This window comes from Rana temporaria, chromosome 5 (genome assembly GCF_905171775.1).
Source record: "Rana temporaria chromosome 5, aRanTem1.1, whole genome shotgun sequence".
Classification (NCBI taxonomy): Eukaryota; Metazoa; Chordata; class Amphibia; order Anura; family Ranidae; genus Rana; species Rana temporaria.
Genome location: NC_053493.1, coordinates 141,340,055 through 141,358,248, shown reverse-complemented (window position 1 = coordinate 141,358,248; position 18,194 = coordinate 141,340,055). Strand labels below are relative to the sequence as shown.

Genomic DNA, 18,194 nt, shown 5'->3' with positions numbered 1-18,194 from the left:
TGTCAAAAAACAGCCTTATTATAATTTTTTTTTAACAGAAATAACAAAACAGACAGTGAAAAAAAGGCAAAATAATAATTTAAAGCCACAGTACACACATATTGCATACTTTCTGAGATGGGAATGAGGGACACCTATCAGCAAAAGTATACAGGCATAGTACACACCCCTTGCCACGCCCCCTTAAAGGAGAATTGTACAAAAAAATAAGATTAGTTAAACCCACAAGTGCTTTTTTTACCACTTCTATTTCTTTATTTTGGCTTTTGGAATTTACAAATGCAGAATTTTAGAATTTTAGAAATCAGATGAAAGTTTAGTGCTGGGAAACTCTTTTTGATAGATAAAAAGTGCATTTTATCTATATAGATCAGACCAAAATGAGGGACAAATGAGGAGAATGAGGGACAGAGGGACATTGCTCCAAATCAGGGACAGTCCCTCGAAATCAGGGACAGTTGGGAGGTATGATATTGGTCAAATACATCTCCCTATATAATCTCCTATGTAGAAGTCTGAGGTGAAGTAAAAGGGAATACTATACATAGCGTATCACTTAAGTGACAGTTCTGAGTCTATTGGAGGTTTTGACAACACATCCCGACACACAGCAGCAGTCTCAAGTCTTCATGGAGGCCGCATATTGCCAAAGGCGGCTATAAATGCTGCCCAACACAAAATCTTAAAAACATTGCTTTTTTTCAGAGCTTTTTGCAAAAATGTGTTAACACTTAGTGAACACATATAGTTGAAAAATTTAGTAAAGGAACACTAAAGGTTCGTTTTTTATTAGATCAATTGATTGCTGTAAGCTAGAGCATTTAAATATCACTTACCTCGTTTTTCCTTTTGACCTCCAAAATACAGTAATCCAGGTTTGAAAATGGCATTTCCTGTCACTCCTCTTCTTGCTTTCCACCAGCATCTGAGCCGTTTTGCATGGTGGAAAGCAGAATGTGCTCACCCCCTCCCTATGACTACAGCCCTGCGTGAAGATGCTCTCTTATTCCTCACAGGCATGGAGGCTAAGCCTAATGGGAACTGTAGTTCCCATTAGGCTGTGATGTAGCAAGAATGAATGCGCACCGCAAACCAGGAAGTCAGTGAGAATAATGATTCAGGAGTGACGGAGGTGGATAAAACAGCTCGATTTCAACAGGTATCAAACTAGTTATAATGCAAAACATTACTTTTTACTTTATCAGCTACTGTCAGACTTTAATTTAAGAGGAAAATATTTTTGTCTTTACAACCCCTTTAATTACTGGACTTTTATCTTCCCAAAGAAATGTCACTTGCTTTGTTTTGTTTTTGTATATTTGGGGGGATATAACTTGGTTGGTGAAAGGGGGTATGAGATGCCCATAGAACAGATCACTTTGCCATCATTGTTAAAAAATTGTTGAATCAATAGTACTGTGAGCAAATTATGGACGCTAATATTTGCTGTCTCTCCTCTGCACCAGCTCCTGCAGACTGTTACTCCTCCTCAGCACCAACTCATGCAGTCTGTTACTCCCAGGACTATTCTCCTCCTGCACAAAACTTCACTGAAACCTGTCAGTATCCTGCCAACCTGTCACACTTGCCAGCAATTGCCTATTGTCAGTCGGGGGGTTGCTGTGTAAGAAAAAAAGGCTGTTTGACAAAGTGTTTATAAACGCCATTTAGATTAGAGATAGAGTAACATTGTTACTTCTTATCTGTTTCATTCATCTGCAGATCAATCCAATTAGTTTTAATCTACATGTGCTATCAGTTAAGCCATCTGACAAATTAAAAAAAATATATATTTTTTTTTCCTCTTTAATTTTGTTCTTTAATTGTTTCAGTTTTGCATGAACAAATTATCGGTACCAAACAAAAAAAAAAAGCCTTTATTTCATTTTGCAAATAAGTTTGCAATACTTTTCATCAGAATCAACAAATGATCGAATAAAATGTTTGTCTCTATCTTTTAATCTACAGTTACACTATTTTTTTTTAAACCTACACTGATCAAAATAGAAATAAATTTAGCTTTGGTAGGTGAACAGCCTCAAATACTTATGTAAACCAATCCCACTGTGTCAAAAGCATTACAATTTGAAACTTTATAACACTATAGTAAGACCACCTGTAACATATGGATTTTAAACAAATCTATTAAGAGTAGAAGAAAAGATAAGGCTTAGAACAGGGGTGCCCAACCAGTGGCCCGCGGAGCCCTCTAATGTGGCCCGCGACCTCCTGCTCTGGGATGGAATAGAATACTGTTATTAAAGGTCAGTTTATTACTAAAATCACAGTGTATATATGGGCATATCTGTTCTGCAGTGGTTACTGGGCTGCTTTCAAACTGACCCGAAGATGCAAAGCAGTGCACCTGCGGGTTACCTCCACTGAGCCATACACATTCTGAAAAATGCACCAAACATGCAGAATATAATAGAAGTCTATTGCAAAGTGCAGGAAAGCCAAATATACACTGCGTTGGTAAATCACAGCGCATCATTGTGAAAGCAGCCTTGGGCCCCATTCATTTGGTCAGTCTGATCCAATTGGACCTTCCATTCACCTCTAAGGAGTGGCAGATGTAAACCGACTTGTGTCTTACCTCCAATCTGGTCCGCTAAAAAAAGAGTATAGAGGGCTGTGTCCATGTCCGCTCTGCATGCAAAGCAGACATGAACTTGCCATCCGTCCGTTCCGTTTATTGTGGCCCACGAACGGTTACCAAGTCGCTTAAGTGGCCCTCGCTCTTCAAAAGGTTGGGCACCCCTGGCTTAGAATATTCAGCCAGCAGGAAAAATAATATGAGGGAGACCTGAGCATAGTGTACAGTCTATTGAGAATCCTGTGCAAACAGTCGCATGGGTGGGTGTTTGGCCAAGCAAACCTCAGCTGCAGTGTAAAGTGTGACATTTAGCAGTAGTATTATTACCACTGCTAAATGTGTCAATTTCTTCCAGGTTATTAGGGAGTCGGCACCCTAAAAAACTGCTACTCATCCCCACCCTGTGCACTTAGCTGTCAGCCAGGGATTTGAGCATGCAGCCTGGATGGCCAAGAAAGGGGTGGATCAGCATGTGCCCCTTTCCTGAACCATGAAAATCCACATGCCCTAAACATGAGAACACTTGTCCTCATGTTGATGAGGAACCCTGGCCCAGTGGTTGTGGGAGTCTGCGGACAGGGGTCTTATCAGAATATGATAAGGAGACCTCCAGACACCGCCCCCCACATAAATTAGGGGTACATACAGTATATAGTACTCTTAGGCCTCTTACACACGGTCAGTTTGGTCCGCTGAGAATGAACTGAAGTTCATTTTCATCGGACCAAACCGACCGTGTGTATAGGCTAGCGGTCTGGTTTCCTTCTGTCCAAAATTTCTAAACATGCTTCAAAACCGAACCGACGGACCGCTGGGCGATCGGACCAAACCGATGGTTAGTACAGAAAAGCACTGGTTCAAAACCCGCGCATGCTCAGAATCAAGTCGACGCATGCTTGGAAGCATTGAACTTCGTTTTATTCAGCACGTCGTGTGTTTTACGTCACCACGTTCTGACCCGCTCTGATTTTGGACTGATGGTGTGTACACATATCAGGCCGTCAGGCCACTTCAGAGGTGAACCGCTGAAAACGAACCGACGGACCAGTCTCATCGGTTTGGTCCGACTGTGTGTACAAGGCCTTACGCATTCACAAAAAAAGAACAAAATAAAGTCCTTTAAAAAAATGCCTTACAATGTAAATTCACAGTTAATCACATCGTCCTGTCCAAACCTGTTGCTTTTTTGGTCATTTTTTGGGGAGAGATTTCTCTAATTAAATGTATAATGAAGTCACATCTTTAAGAGGACTAGCATGGATATAAAGCTGTGATTTTCCATAGAACTCGTAGTCTAAACTTAGTGTTCGCATCACTATTTTCATTATTTTTACTGTGCCTTTAAATAAAATGGACAATGAAAGTCTCATACCTAACTAAAACGTAGAAGGTCTCAAGGGACCAGGTCAATGGTCAAGCCATAACATGCACAAGCATTTTCTGTGGGAATAATCAGCCATTATCCACCACATAAATATCACTGACAAATATTAGCTTCCTTCCTGACATTTACACTCCTGATAATTTCATAATTTCATGCATTGAAAATGCAGAAAGTTTTATGTTTTGTTCACTAAACATTCTACAAGTGTATGCGAAGAATTTTAAAAGGGAACTGTATACAGTATGTTGTAAACCAATGTGTGTTTTTGCTACTCTTACTTAAAGGAATTCAGTTTATAATAACAATTTTAGAGCTGTATTCTGAAATTCCGTGCACATTTTATAAAGTGATTGTTGATGAATTTGTGTTTGATCACCCAATCACCATGTCAGAAACTGATTTAGGATCTTGAACAAGAGAATAACATATTTCCAGTCTTATATAAATATACCACAAACCCAGGTCACAGGGTATGATCTTCATTTGACTTAGGAGGTTGTGGAATTACTGTGGTATCCAAGGGAGCAGAAACAGGAACAGTATCCTTTATGAAATTCAATATTTGCTATAGAACCATAATACTATATAATTGTTCCATGTGACTTAAAAATGATCACATTACATGAAAAAATTGGCTCATTAATTTTACTTGCTGTTTAATTCATTTAACAGTAAATAATATTTGTCTGGAACAGTAATGCACTGTGCAGACCAAATCTCAGAGGAATCCTCACTATGTATCTGACACATGTTAATAAGAAGTTTCTCAGTATTCACCTGGTGTTTATCTACAACCAGGATATTACAGTCCCAAATCAGTTTTGTCAAAACAAATTTAAGCTCTTAACACATCTTCTAGGATTCTGTGGACCTGCATGTCTGTTCAGTATTAGGCCTGTCCAGGAAATTTACCAGATGTTCTTAGCGTTACTTGTTCCCATATCCAACAAACTCTCCAACAAAAACTTGTCTGCTCCAACCATTCATAGGAACTACCCCATTTACTTCATTAAAATGCCAACTTTTCAGCTATGCATCAAAACTCTTTTTAGTTCAGGCTCTTCTTCCTGAAAATCTGGAAATTGTATTATAATATAAAAATAATTGATATATTTAAAACGTTGAAAGACGACCAAATAATTTCACACTTCTTTCAAATACTGCACTGAGGTCACCTCTACTTCTACATTTGTATTGCTTAGGAGGGTACAAGACAATAGGCAACTGCAAGAACAGACAGTCTCCCTCCAAACACAGAAGAGAAGTTTACAAATACCTGATTCCCATAGATCCAGTCCATGAACTCCTCTCAGTATCATGAACTTAGGACACCATGCCTAGAGGATTCTGTCTAGTGACATAGGGCCAGATTCTCGTAGATCAGCGTATCTACGAGCGGGGCGTAGCGTATGCCATTAACACTACGCCGCCACAACTTACTGGAGCAAGTGCCGTATTCTCCATGCACTTGCTCCGTAATTTGCGGCGCCGTAGTCTAAATGGCCCGGCGTATCCCCGCGTAAATCAAAGGGGGCGGCTTGTATTTAAATTAAGCGCGCCCCGTGCCGAACGAACTGCGCATGCGCCGGCCTTAAACATAGGCCACTGCGCATGCTCCGTAGTACGCCGCAAATACATTGGTTGCAACGTGAACGTAATTAACGCACAGCCCTATTCACGACGAGTTACGTAAACGACGGAAAAAACCAACGCTGTCCCGACGGCCATACTTAACATGGCATACGGCGGACCGACGTAAGGTTACCCCTCATATAGCATGGGTAACCTTACGCTTACGGAAACAACGTAAACTACGGCGAAGCGGCGCAAAAACGTTTGGGAATCGGTGTATTCGGCTCATTTGCATATGCAACGCTGAAATCGACGTAAAAGCCACCTAGCGGCCAGCGTAGTATTGCATTTAGGATCCGACGGAGTAAGTGACTTACACCAGTCGGATCCTAGCCTAATTCTGGCGTATCTTGTTTTGAGAATACAAAACAATGATACGCCGGCAGGATTTTTGAATTACGCCGGTGTATCTGTAGCTACACCGGCGTAATTCTTTTGAGAATCTGGCCCTTGATATATATGTGCACAGAAACTAACCACTAGTGTTGTTAATAAAGACTCTCCTGATTTGATTCTTCTGCCGTGGGTCCTTAAAGATTAATTTCAGGTATGGACATTTTATACATAATGGGCCAGATTCACATAGAATTGCGGCCGTCTAACGTAACCCGTTTACAGTGTTAGTGCCCGATCCACAAAGCACTTACCTGTAAACTTGTGGCGGTGTATCGTAAACACGTCCGGCGCAAGCCCGCCCAATTCAAATGGGGCGGGTACCATTTAAATTAGGCGCGCTCCCGCGCCAGACGTACTGCGCATGCTCCGTTCGCAATTTTCCCGACGTGCTTTGCACGAAATTACGGCGGCGCGACGTGTTTATGAATCGGGACGTGCGTAACGTACTTACGCCGGGAAAAACAAAATATTCAAAAGCGACGCGGGAACGACGGGCATACTTTAACATGGTGGAGTAATTGTACACCGTGTTAAAGTACCCCTAATTTTGCGACGGGAAACTAAGACTTGCGCCGACGTAACGACGGAAAAAACCTTTGTGGATCGCCGTAACTGCTAATTTGCATACCCGACGCTGGAATACGACGCGAACTCCACCCAGCGGCGGCCGAGGTACTGCATCCTAAGATCCGACGGTGTAAGTCAATTACACCTGTCGGATCTAAGGGCTATCTATGCGTAACTGATTCTATGAATCAGTCGCATAGATACTCTGAGAGATACGACGGCGTTTCAGAGAAACACCGTTGTATCTCTTCTGTGAATCTGGCCCTGAGGTACCATGCACCACTCTTACTTTCAATATTAAACAAAAAAGATAAAGTGATATTCTCATCCTGGCTAGACATTTTGTATATCATCTTAACCATTTTCCTACCGGCCTATAATTGATTGACGTCCATAAGGTGGCTCCTTTATCCTGACTGGGCATCATAGGATGTCCAGCAGGATAAGCTGCTCATGCGCACTCCAGGGGGCATGCATCATGGTGATTGGTGGTACTGTGTGTCACTCCGACACACCGCATCTCTGATCGTGGTAAAGAGCCCCTTAAAGTGGAGGTTCACCAGAAAACTAAATTTTTAGATTGAGGCTCATTTTGTGAAGGGGAATCGGGTATTTTTTTAAAAATCAAAGCAGTACTTACCGTTTTAGAGATAGATCTTCTCCACCGCTTCCGGGTATGGGCTGCGGGATTGACAGGCTTCCGGCGGTCGCATACAGCGTGTCACGATTTTCCGAAAGTAGCTGAACGTCGGTGCGCAGACGCCGTATAGAGCCGCACCGACGTTCGGCTTCTTTCGGCTACTCGTGACGCGATGTATGTGACCGTCGGAGACCTGTCGGAAGCCTGTCAATCAAATAGGAACGCCCAGTCCCGAAGACCATACCCGGAAGCGGCGGAGAAGATCTATCTCTAAAACGGTAAGTACTGCTTCGATTTAAAAAAAAAAACACCCGATTCCCCTTCACAAAATTAGCCTCAATCTAATGTTAAAAATTGATTTCCGGGTGAACTCCCGCTTCAAGCATGTGATCAGCTGTGACCAATCACAGCTGATCACAGCGGCTTATAAATCCCTGTCCTCAACCCTGGACGAGCTCCCCCCCCCCCCCCTCACTACACACAGATGAGCCCTTGACCCCTACAACCCTGGAAAACAGATGACACCAGAAATCTCAAAAAAGTAGCCATGCTCTTAGATAGGAGCTAATTAACCTTCCAGCATGCCTTTGGAGTGTGGGATGAAACCCACGCAGGCACTGGGAGAACATAAAAATTCCATGCAGGTAGCGTCCTGGTTGGGATTCATACTGATGACCCTAGTGCTGCTAGGCAGAAGTGCCAACCACTTTGCCACTGTGCTGAGTAAAGTTTTTGTTTTTCTTTACAATTCAGTGGAACAACTTCAAACGTCTTAAGGCTGTTCCATCAAATAGGATAAATGCAACAAAATAATGCAGTCAAAACCCCCCAAAAATATACTTATAATTCTATAAGTACTTAAAACTGCACTTTTAATGGCTCCCATCAACACTGACTGATTTTCTCATATTAGAGTATGAGCTTTAAACTGCAAGTTGAATCATGGTAAAACTTCTTTTGTCTGCTCAAAAGAATTAGCTATTTGAAGTGGAAATATGATAGAACATTTACTTAATTACCTCCTATGTGTGTAATTAAATAAATTTGAGGTCTTGTTGGATTGTAAAGTTATCCCCTTCTAATTAACGTTTTAGACAGTCAAGAAAACAATAAGGCAAAAATTATATTGAATGACATTTTGTTAAAAAAAGACTGAAAAGAATCAGTGAATCATTCTTTAGCATTGTCACTCTTAAAAAAAAAAAAAAAAATCTGTCTTAGCAAGAAAAAAATATTAGATTTCATGGTTACTCATTTCTCAGATTAATTCTGTAAAAAAGAACGATTTTTTTTTTTTTTTTTTATAACTGGCAAACATTGTGTGAATATTCACCTCAATTATCCAATCATGGGAAAAAACGAATTATTGTTTGCTTTGAATATTTAATCATGTGCAGATGATTTGCACATAATTGGATAACTGAAGTGAACACTCAATTTTTTCAGTGACAGATCTCAACTTCTTTAGTAAGAGCATACAAAAGTTACAGATAATATATAAGTCTTACCTGCTTTTGTGGTGACTTTTAGAAGGTAACCATCTAAGTCTATATGAAATTGAGGTGTTTCATAGGGCAATGATATTCTTGTTCCATTCCATTTAACTGTAAGGTGCTGTTGAAGACTAACAATGCTTCCTTCTATTACTAGGTCCACGGTTTTTGTCCATGAAAAAGAGTGTGTGCGGCGAGCATCATTTTTTACTATAACTTCAAAAGGCGAGGTAGAAGATGAACAATCTTTGGTTAAAATATATTGACAAGTTCCTTGAAAATTGAATGTCCGTCCGTCGAAAGTATTGTAATGGGGGTCTCCAAATACAGTACAAACACCAGGCTCTGTATTTAGAAATAAATAATAATTAATGTGCATAGTGTTTTGTTATCACATAATATAATTATAGCATTTTCAAAAGACAAGATCTTTCTGGAAGTGATATCACTGCAGGCAGGAAACTGGGACACTGAGTGCAGGTATTATCCAGACAGATCGGCGGCATTGAGGAACTTAGGTGTGCTGAATATCCTGCTGGTGGCAGTAACTGTAAAAATGTCTTCCCACCACAACCACCACCTCACCTTTTCCCCAAACTGCCTCAAATACCCACCAATACCACCTCACCTACCCACCATACCACCCCACCTACCCCCATATCACCTCACTTCCCCCATACCGCCTCACCTACCCCCCCATCCACTCATCTATCCTCCCATACCCCTCACCTACCCCTCATACTACCCTACCTCACCTGCCCCCATACCACTTTACCTACCCCCCTCATACCACCTCATCTTTTGAACTTGTTGTTCTCCACCAAAATAGCATAACGAACAATCCAAATAGATTTGGATCCATTCCTTTTTATTCTGGTGAGCATAGCGTGTATATTCTAATGAGGTTCTTTTTGTATTGGGGTTGAAAATTAGACCATTCTTTTAATTTTAATGTGCGTAGCACAACAAAGTCAGTTGGGAATCGGAAAAATTATTCAACTTTATAACATAAGGAATGAGTACATATTACATACATATTCATTAATTTTATTTGACTGAAAGCAGTGTGGTAGTCTTTGACATTATTATAAAAAAAGCAACACGTATGAAATGAAAACATATTGCAATAAATACAGTAAGGTATTAAAGTGAAATGAGATGATTCCTACTTATTGTGTTTGGGTTGGATGGAGGTAGATAGATCAGAATCTCTGAATCATAACATTTGTGGGTTGGACTAGCAAAGTTGACTCAGAGTGTCTAGGTAATCTCCCAAAACAACAGAAAAGAATAACAGAACTTCTGAAAATACTAATCGTTTCGGAAAAGCGAATATATACTCTCCCAAAATAATGAAAACGTTACAAAAATGAATCATTCTAACATAACGCTTATGACGAAACAGAATTATTTACTTGGCAAACGAAACCGAAAACAGAACAAAACATATTTTTCCATGGAACACATCTCTATTGACAAGGAGTGTTATGCCCTGTACACAAGATCAGACTTTTGCCCGTCCAAACTCACATCGGAATTCCGACGGAATTCCCTTGGAGTAAAAGAGAACATGTTCTCTATCTAAACTCTGATGGAATTCCTCAGAATATCCAATGGAAAAACTCTGATGGGGCATGTACACGGTCGGAATTTCCGAAGGAAAAAGTAATTCTGACTTTTTCCATCGTAAATTTTGATTGTGTGTACGGGGCTTAAAAGTACAGATCTAGCTAAAAAAACAAATGAATGTGAACTCTGGAGGTTTGTTACACTAGTATTTAGACATAAGACATATTCATGCTGACATAGGCACTGTATTTTTTAAGGTTCTTAATACTTTTCTGTATATATCATGCCATGAATTTGAGAAATACAAGCTATTTCTGTTCACATAGATATCTCTCCTTGGAATAAAGGATTTGAAACCCAACATAACCCAAATGCCGCATACACACCATCACTTTATGTGGTGAAAAAAAACCGAGGTTTTTAAAAACGTCACTTTAAATGACCGTGTGTGGGTGAAAACATTGTTTTATGTCTTCTGAAAAATGACAAAAAAAAATTGAAGCATGTTTCAATTTTATGTGTTGTTTTTCAAAACGTTGTTTTTTACTTCACAGAAATTGACCGTGTGTAGCAAAAAACGTTGTTTAAAACAAAGTTTTTACACCCGCGCATGCCCAGAAGCTACTTATGAAGCAAGCTTCAATGGAAAAACGTGGTGAACGTAACCTCGCTTTGCTAGAACATTGTGAGAAAAACGATGGTGTGTATGCAACTTCGTCTTTGAAAATTGAAGTTTCAAAAACGTTGTTTTTTACTTCAAAGAAAATGTCGTTTTCTTTCATCACATAAAGTGATGGTGTGTATGCGGCATGAGGGCTTGTTTACACTTTCTTCAAAACATGGCTTCGGACACGCTTTTTTAAAGCTCCCTCAACACTAGTCAAATCCTGTGTCACTAAATAAATATGTTAGATTACAGTGCTGTTTACACCTTGTGTTTGCTTTGCTTCACTTCAAAAATGATACCCAATGTCACTTTAGGGGTGCTTCAAAGCATCTTCAAGCCTCCATAGAAGTCTATGATTGCATGCGTGTTATACTCAATGTGGAACTTAAGGGGTTAATCCTCTGAATTGTGTAAAAATACTGTTTTTAACCTGTATGCACAGATCCTCCCCTTCCTGAACTGCCTATCTGGGGAAAGCCAGATAACAAAGGCAGAGTAGCCGACCTGCATATGCTCAGTTGTGATGGAGAGAATAATTACTTGTTGATCAGAGCTAACCAGGTCACATGATATTGGCCTCACACATGTATGCGTGTATACAGGCTGCAGTGGACATCTCCACCTTCCTGATCTCTTAGCACTGGAGAAACTGTGCAGTTTATCACTGATTAAGGTATACAGATCAGCCAAAAATGTATATAGTGGCAGTATTTTAATGAAGAAGATTTAAAAAGAAGATTTATAAGCTGTGGGCACTGTGGAGGGGCAGATGAACTATTTTTATATGACTAGGTTTAGTAACACTTTAAGGCTTTTTACCTTAATGCATTCTATGCATTAAGGTGAAAAACCTTCATGGCTGTCGTCCCAGAAGGAAGCCTCTTCTGTAGATGATGCATATGAAAGCCTGAAAATAGTTTGCTGAAGACAAGCAGACTAAGGACATGAATTACTGGAACCATGTCCTGTGGTCTGCTGAGACATAGATAAACTTATTTGGTACAGATAGTGTCAAGCACGTGTGGTGGCAACCAGATGAGGAGTACAAAGACAAGTGTATCTTGCCTACAGGCAAGCATGGTAGTGGAAGTGTCATGGTCTGGGGCTGCATGAGTACTTCTGGCAGTGGGAAGCTACAGTTCATTGAGGGAACCATGAATGCCAACATATACTGTGACATACTGAAATAGAGCATGATCCCCTCCCTTTGAAGACTGGGTCACAGGGCAGTTTTCCAACATAGTAACAACCCCAAACACACTTCCAAGATGACCATTGCCTTGCTAAACAAGCTGAGGGTAAAGGTGATGGACTGGCCAATAATGTCTTCAGACCTAAACCCTATTGAGCATCTGTGCGGCATCCTCAAACGGAAGATGGAGAATCCCAAGGTCTCTGGTCATCCACCAGCGTGATGTCGTCATGGAAGAGTTGAAGAGGACTCCAGTGGCAACCTGAAAAGCTCTGGTGAACTCCATGCCCAAGAGGGTTAAAGCAGTGCTGCAAAATATTGGTGGCCACACAAAATATTGACATTTTGGGCCCAATTTGGAAATTTTCACTTTTGTTGCCAGCGGTTTAGACATTAATGGCTGTGTGTTATTTTGAGAGGACAGCAAATTTACACTGTTATACAAGCTGTACACTCGCTAATTTACATTGTAGCAAAGCTTGATTTCTTCTGTGTTGTCACATGAAAATATATGATAACATATTTACAAAAATGTGAGGGGTGTACACACTTTTATGAGATACTGTATATCTGAAATTTGATCACTCCTGATTTACTGATGACCTATTTCAATTCTTGAGGCCCAAAAATAGCAGGACAGTAAAAATGTCACCCAAATGACCAATTTTTGGTAAGTAGACAGTCCAAGGTATTTAGTAAGAGGTATGGCAAGTTTTTTAAACATTTTTTTTTTTCACATACTGTCACCCATGCAGTACATCATCATCATATAAATGGTGTGACGGCAATCAGGGAAACTGACTGGTGTTTTATTTATTTTTTAAGATTCTTATTTACAATTTTTTTTTAACATACTGCGGCCAGGGCAATACAGTGTTACCATAGTAACACTGTACTACTCATTGGAAGTGATTTTTTTTTTTTTTTAGCCATTATGATTGCTTATACCAGCGGATTTCACTGTTATATGTAACCATTTTTACTCATTCAGTGTTTACTATTGTGGTTAGCTGTGATCCAACCACAGCTAATCACATGCTATAAATAGGTTGTGATTGGCCCTGTCTGTACCATGTCATCAATGTGACCAATCACAAATATCAACACAATTTTACACAATAAAAGGCATGAATCAAAGCCATTCATTGTGTGCAATTAATTATCATATAACTTCCACCCGATAAGACAAATGTCCCGCCTGTCCATCATTTTCCGGGCGGAAACTGGTTAAGAATGGTTAAGAATAAGTAAACACAAACGCATTATTGTCCATATTTTGGCCACAAGGGCAATATAATCTTAGCACTTAACATGGCTCTAACCCTCAACCTAACTTAAAGGGGTTGTAAAATTAAACTTTTTTTTTTTTAATAACAAATATGTCTATACTTACCTACTCGGGAACCCCCTCTTTTAGGGTCCACCGTTGGTGCTCCTGGCCCATCCTCTCAGGCCAGTGCCCCAATGGAAAGCCACTTCCCACGAGGGCACTCCTGTGCGTGCTTGCACCAGAGTCCCTCTGCTGTGTCCATTGACACAGAGAGCAGGACTCGGCCCCGCCCCCTGCTTCCTCGTCACTGGCTTTGATTGACAGCACTGGGAGCCAATGGCTCCCGGTGCCCCAACAAAGCCAGCGAGACCCGGAAGTGAGGGGAGAAAAGATTGACAGATGTGCATGGTGCTGGATCAAATGAGGTCAGTAATGGGGGGCGATGATGACACCTAAACATGTTTTACTTTAATGCAAGGAATGCATTGAAGTTTTTTTTTCCTTTAAATAACAAACATGTTATACTTACCTCCTCTGTGTAGTTGTTTATTTCTTTCACAGAGCAGCCTGCATCCTCCTCTTCTTGGTTCCCTCTTTGCTGCTTCTATTCCCTCTCTCATTTGAGTGCTCCTCAGCCAGCAGCCTGCTACAGGGGTAACCCAAGCTGAGTCAGAGCTCCGTGTATTCATTCAGACATGGAGCCCCGACCTGTCCCCACCCCCTTTATCCCCTGATTGGCTGACTGACTTTAATTGAAAGCCGCAGAAGCCAATAGCACCGCTGCTTTGTTTTAGACTATCAGGAGGAGTGTACATGATGGCTGAGGGGATCCTGGACATCGCTGGAGAGAGAAGGAGCTCAGGTAGGTAATTGGGGGTTGCTGGGGAGGCTGCTACATACAGAAGGTTTTTTATCTTAATGCACAGAATTCATTAGGATAAAAAAGCTTCTGCCTTTACAACTCCTTTAACCACTTCCCTACCGCGCATCAAGATATGACGGCGGCAGGAAATCTTTACATAGAACGTCTTTTTCTTCTTGAGCCTCTAGGGAATGCACGCCGCATCACTCGGCCGCGATGTCCGCCGGGCATGCGCGATTGCCTGTGAACACAGCAGGATCGTGGATCTGTGTGTGTAAACACACAGATCCACGTCCTGTCAGAGGAGAGGAGACCGATGTGTGTTCCAAATACAGTCACATTTACACAGTAATCAATGCATTTTTATAGCTGTGATCGCTGTATAAATTTGAATGGTCCAAACATAGTGTCAAAAGTGTCCGAAGTGTCTGCTGCAATATCGCAGTCATGATAAAAATCGCAGATCGCCGCCATTACTAGTAAAAAAAAAAATAACAATAAAAAAATGCCATAAATGTATCCCCTATTTTGTAAACGCAATAACTTTTGCGCAAACTAATCGATATACGCTTATTGCGATTTTTTTTCATTGGGGTAAGAGGGAAAAACTGCTGCAAGTATGAATTGCAGACACCTAGAGGTACATTATAAAACTTACACCAGCCTTGCAAATCTTCCTCTTAAAGGAAATCCCAGGTCTTTGTTATAGGCAAAGTTCCAACAGTGCCAGAGCTAACCACAGAAATGTGTCTTCAGGCATTAGTATTGGACCATTACTATAATGGGTAACCTCACTAGCCATAACTCCAAAGACATGCTGGAAGGCTAATTGTATCCTGACTAAATTGTCCCTAATATGTGTATGTATGAATGTGAGTTAGGGACCTTAGTGTGTAAGCTCCTTGAGGGTATGGACTGATGTGAATGTACAACATGTAAAGCGCTGCATAAATTGACGCCGCTATATAAGTACCTGAAATAAATAAATAACAAGTGTACAGAAAGTAGGAAGAGGAAGTCAAGCTTTGGTGATAACATGGTGTACAGTGACTTTGCCTGACAGAATGGCTTGGTGTTTGCCTCCAACAACCTCATGCAAATATGTAACAACAACTACATCGACCAATTCTATCCCAAGATGTAAGTTACTGGTGCAATGTAAAATTCTAAAAAGTCACAATGAATAAAAAAAGTAAAAATTAACTTACTCACTTTCAGTGCAAATAGGACAGCAGCCTTTTCTATTTAGCATTTTTCCCTGTAACACACAGAAACAATACACACGAGTCAGGAAGAATCTATTTGGAGGGCAATTCTTTTCAAAAGATGAAGCCCCATGAAAAAAAAAAAAAACATTGGTATTTGCTTCATAATTAATGTGTTAATGACAAATACAAACAGTTAATTTGTTTAGCCTCACAATAAAGCAACAAACAAGTGTTGCAGCCAAACCAGCTGATTTCCTTGTCAAAGTATTTTATTGATTGAATAAGCAAGTAAATTATAATACAAAACCAGCTAATTTCAAGACCTATGCTTGCAATCTTGAAAAAATAACATTCTAGTCTATTCATATTTTTGACATTCAAGCCCTGATGAAGTGGTGCTCTTGGACCCCAAAATGCGTTTGATACTTTTTGGAGTGTCCCCCTGACTTTTATTAAAGCTTCCTGTTCTAAAAATACAGCAGGAAATTAGAGTGAGAGAAAATCTGCTGTTAGACAATTGCCACCAGAAAAGTTGTCCTCAGTGGAAGACTTTCGCTTAATTTCTGCTCCGGTGGGAACGGCATCATTTTAGATTACCAATCACTTAGTAGGCACCAGGAGAATCAGAGAGGCTTTACCCCTTAGCAGGGACATAGACAGCAATTACAATTTAACATGGGTATTAAAACCTTTCTACCCTATCCAAAACAAAAAACTATTTTGGCTTTCAATAAAGTTAGTACATTTATTGTACACAAAAATGTCTAATGCCCTGTACACACGATCGGCAATTGTCCAACCAAATTAACATCGGAATTCCAACGGAATTCCATCGGAGGAAAAGAGAACATGTTCTCTATGTAAACGCCGATGGAATTCATCGGAATTTCTGATGGAATTACTCCGATGAGGCATACACACGGTCGGAATTTCCGATGGAATTACTCAGATGGGGCATACACACGGTCGGAATTTCCGATGGAAAAAGTCTGTCTGACTTTTTCCATCAGAAAAAACGGTCGTGTGTATGGGGCATGACAGAATGTGGAAAATGTTGTCCCAATATACAGACAATCACCCTGCTTGTGTGGAGTGACAACAGCTAAGAAACTTTCTATTACGTTGTACCTTCATTGTCAGTGAATGTGGCCTCCATACCAGGATTGTATTGCTCCCCTCACATTTAATTATGTATTATGACTGCCCAGTGAGTTGACCCAATGTATCTTCTGGTGCCAGATTTAGGAAGGAGCATATAATCAATCAAAAGAAGGAGGTAGCCATTATTCTATCAAATATGTTGCAAATGTTAGTCAATAGGGAAGAATCCCTAAGGAGCGCAATAAGTGATATAATCCAAAAAAAAATCTTAGAAAAGTCTTTAGAGTCTTTCTAATCAGACCAAGTTTCAGACTTTTCAGTTTTATGAGCCTTTCAGTTTTATGTCTGAAAATATTTCAGGCAAGACTAATTAGGCTTTTGTTTGGTTGTGCAACAGAAACAGCTGTTGTTTTTTTTTGTGCCTCATTTGGCACCAAATTTAAAAAGGCAACTTTTGATTTGTAATAATGTACAGATGTGTATTTTACATCACAACTTTTTGGTTTGGCTGCATTCATAGCCATCCTGAGGACTTAGCTATAAAAACCTGATGGATCAACTTAATAGTCATTTAGAACCTGCTGTTAAAACCCTGTGTTTATTTAATTTTTTTTCTTTCTTTTTTTTATCTAGGACAATGTATTTTAGTCGATGACTAATACTGTAAGTGATAGCATTTCATGTTTTTCTGTGAATGTTTCCAATAAGCCCAACTTTTTTATGAGTGTGAGTTCTAGTATAGATCTAAAGTGGCTGGGGAAAAAAAAGAAACCATTGAAATCTGCTATTAATATGCAGAATAAAAAAAATACTTTGTGTGTCTTCATTGAGCTCAGTGGAATCTAGTTAAATCAGTTACCTTTCTGTTTTTACTATATTTTATTATTTTGACCTTAGTATAGAACAGACATTTTTTTTTTTTAAGTTGAAAAGCTGCAATTATCGACTTTACAACTAGCAAAGTATGAAACATGTGTTACTGAGAAGTAGTCAAAATCCTCTTGTGCTGAAGATACTAAATTAAAAGTTTGCATTGCTGTATGAGCACAAAGGGGCCCCTTTACTCCTGCATTGGAACCTGAACATAGGGCAATCTGCAGCCAATGCTCCACATATACACAGCCACCTTTTTTTGATGGTTCTGTATGCTGTATACAGTACACATAGGCTGCTCTGTTGCTGAACTAAAAATAAGAGCTAAATGTGCAAGTTGTTTTTTCAATGTTGCAATTTATTTCCTTTGGTAATAGAGCAGCTGCTGTTTACAAAATATACTGTATGTAACTACCTTAAGTGCCGGTTCACACTACAGCGACTTAGGATCGCCTCAAGTCGCCCCAAGTCTCGCAACGTGAGAAGTTCCATTGAAGTGAATGAGGGCTGCCTTAATGTACACTACTGAAGTCGCTCCGACTTCAGAAAAGGTTCCTATACTACTTCAGGGCAATTTGTAGGCAACTTGTAGGCAACTTGTACCCATTGATTTCAAAATAGTTTTCTCAGGCAAACCCCTCCCTCCCACAGAGCTGATTATTGTTTGATTGGCCACTGGCAAAGTCGCCTGTCCTGGAGGCAACTTGAAGCCGCGTTGTAAGTTGCTCCAAGTCGCGCTGAAGT

General features: G+C 40.1%; 1 protein-coding gene across 2 annotated transcripts in view; it reads right to left on the bottom strand.

Annotated features, from left to right (window-relative positions):
* The window catches only part of BMPER (BMP binding endothelial regulator), a 287,717-nt gene that overhangs the window by 75,207 nt on the left and 194,316 nt on the right, over positions 1–18,194 (bottom strand). For both annotated transcript variants that reach the window (XM_040353187.1, XM_040353185.1), the window contains exons 11-12: positions 15,481–15,526; positions 8,724–9,053 (exon numbers count right to left, since the gene is read on the bottom strand). In XM_040353187.1, the coding sequence (XP_040209121.1) occupies positions 8,724–9,053; positions 15,481–15,526 (376 nt within the window). The remainder of the gene's footprint in view (positions 1–8,723; positions 9,054–15,480; positions 15,527–18,194) is intronic.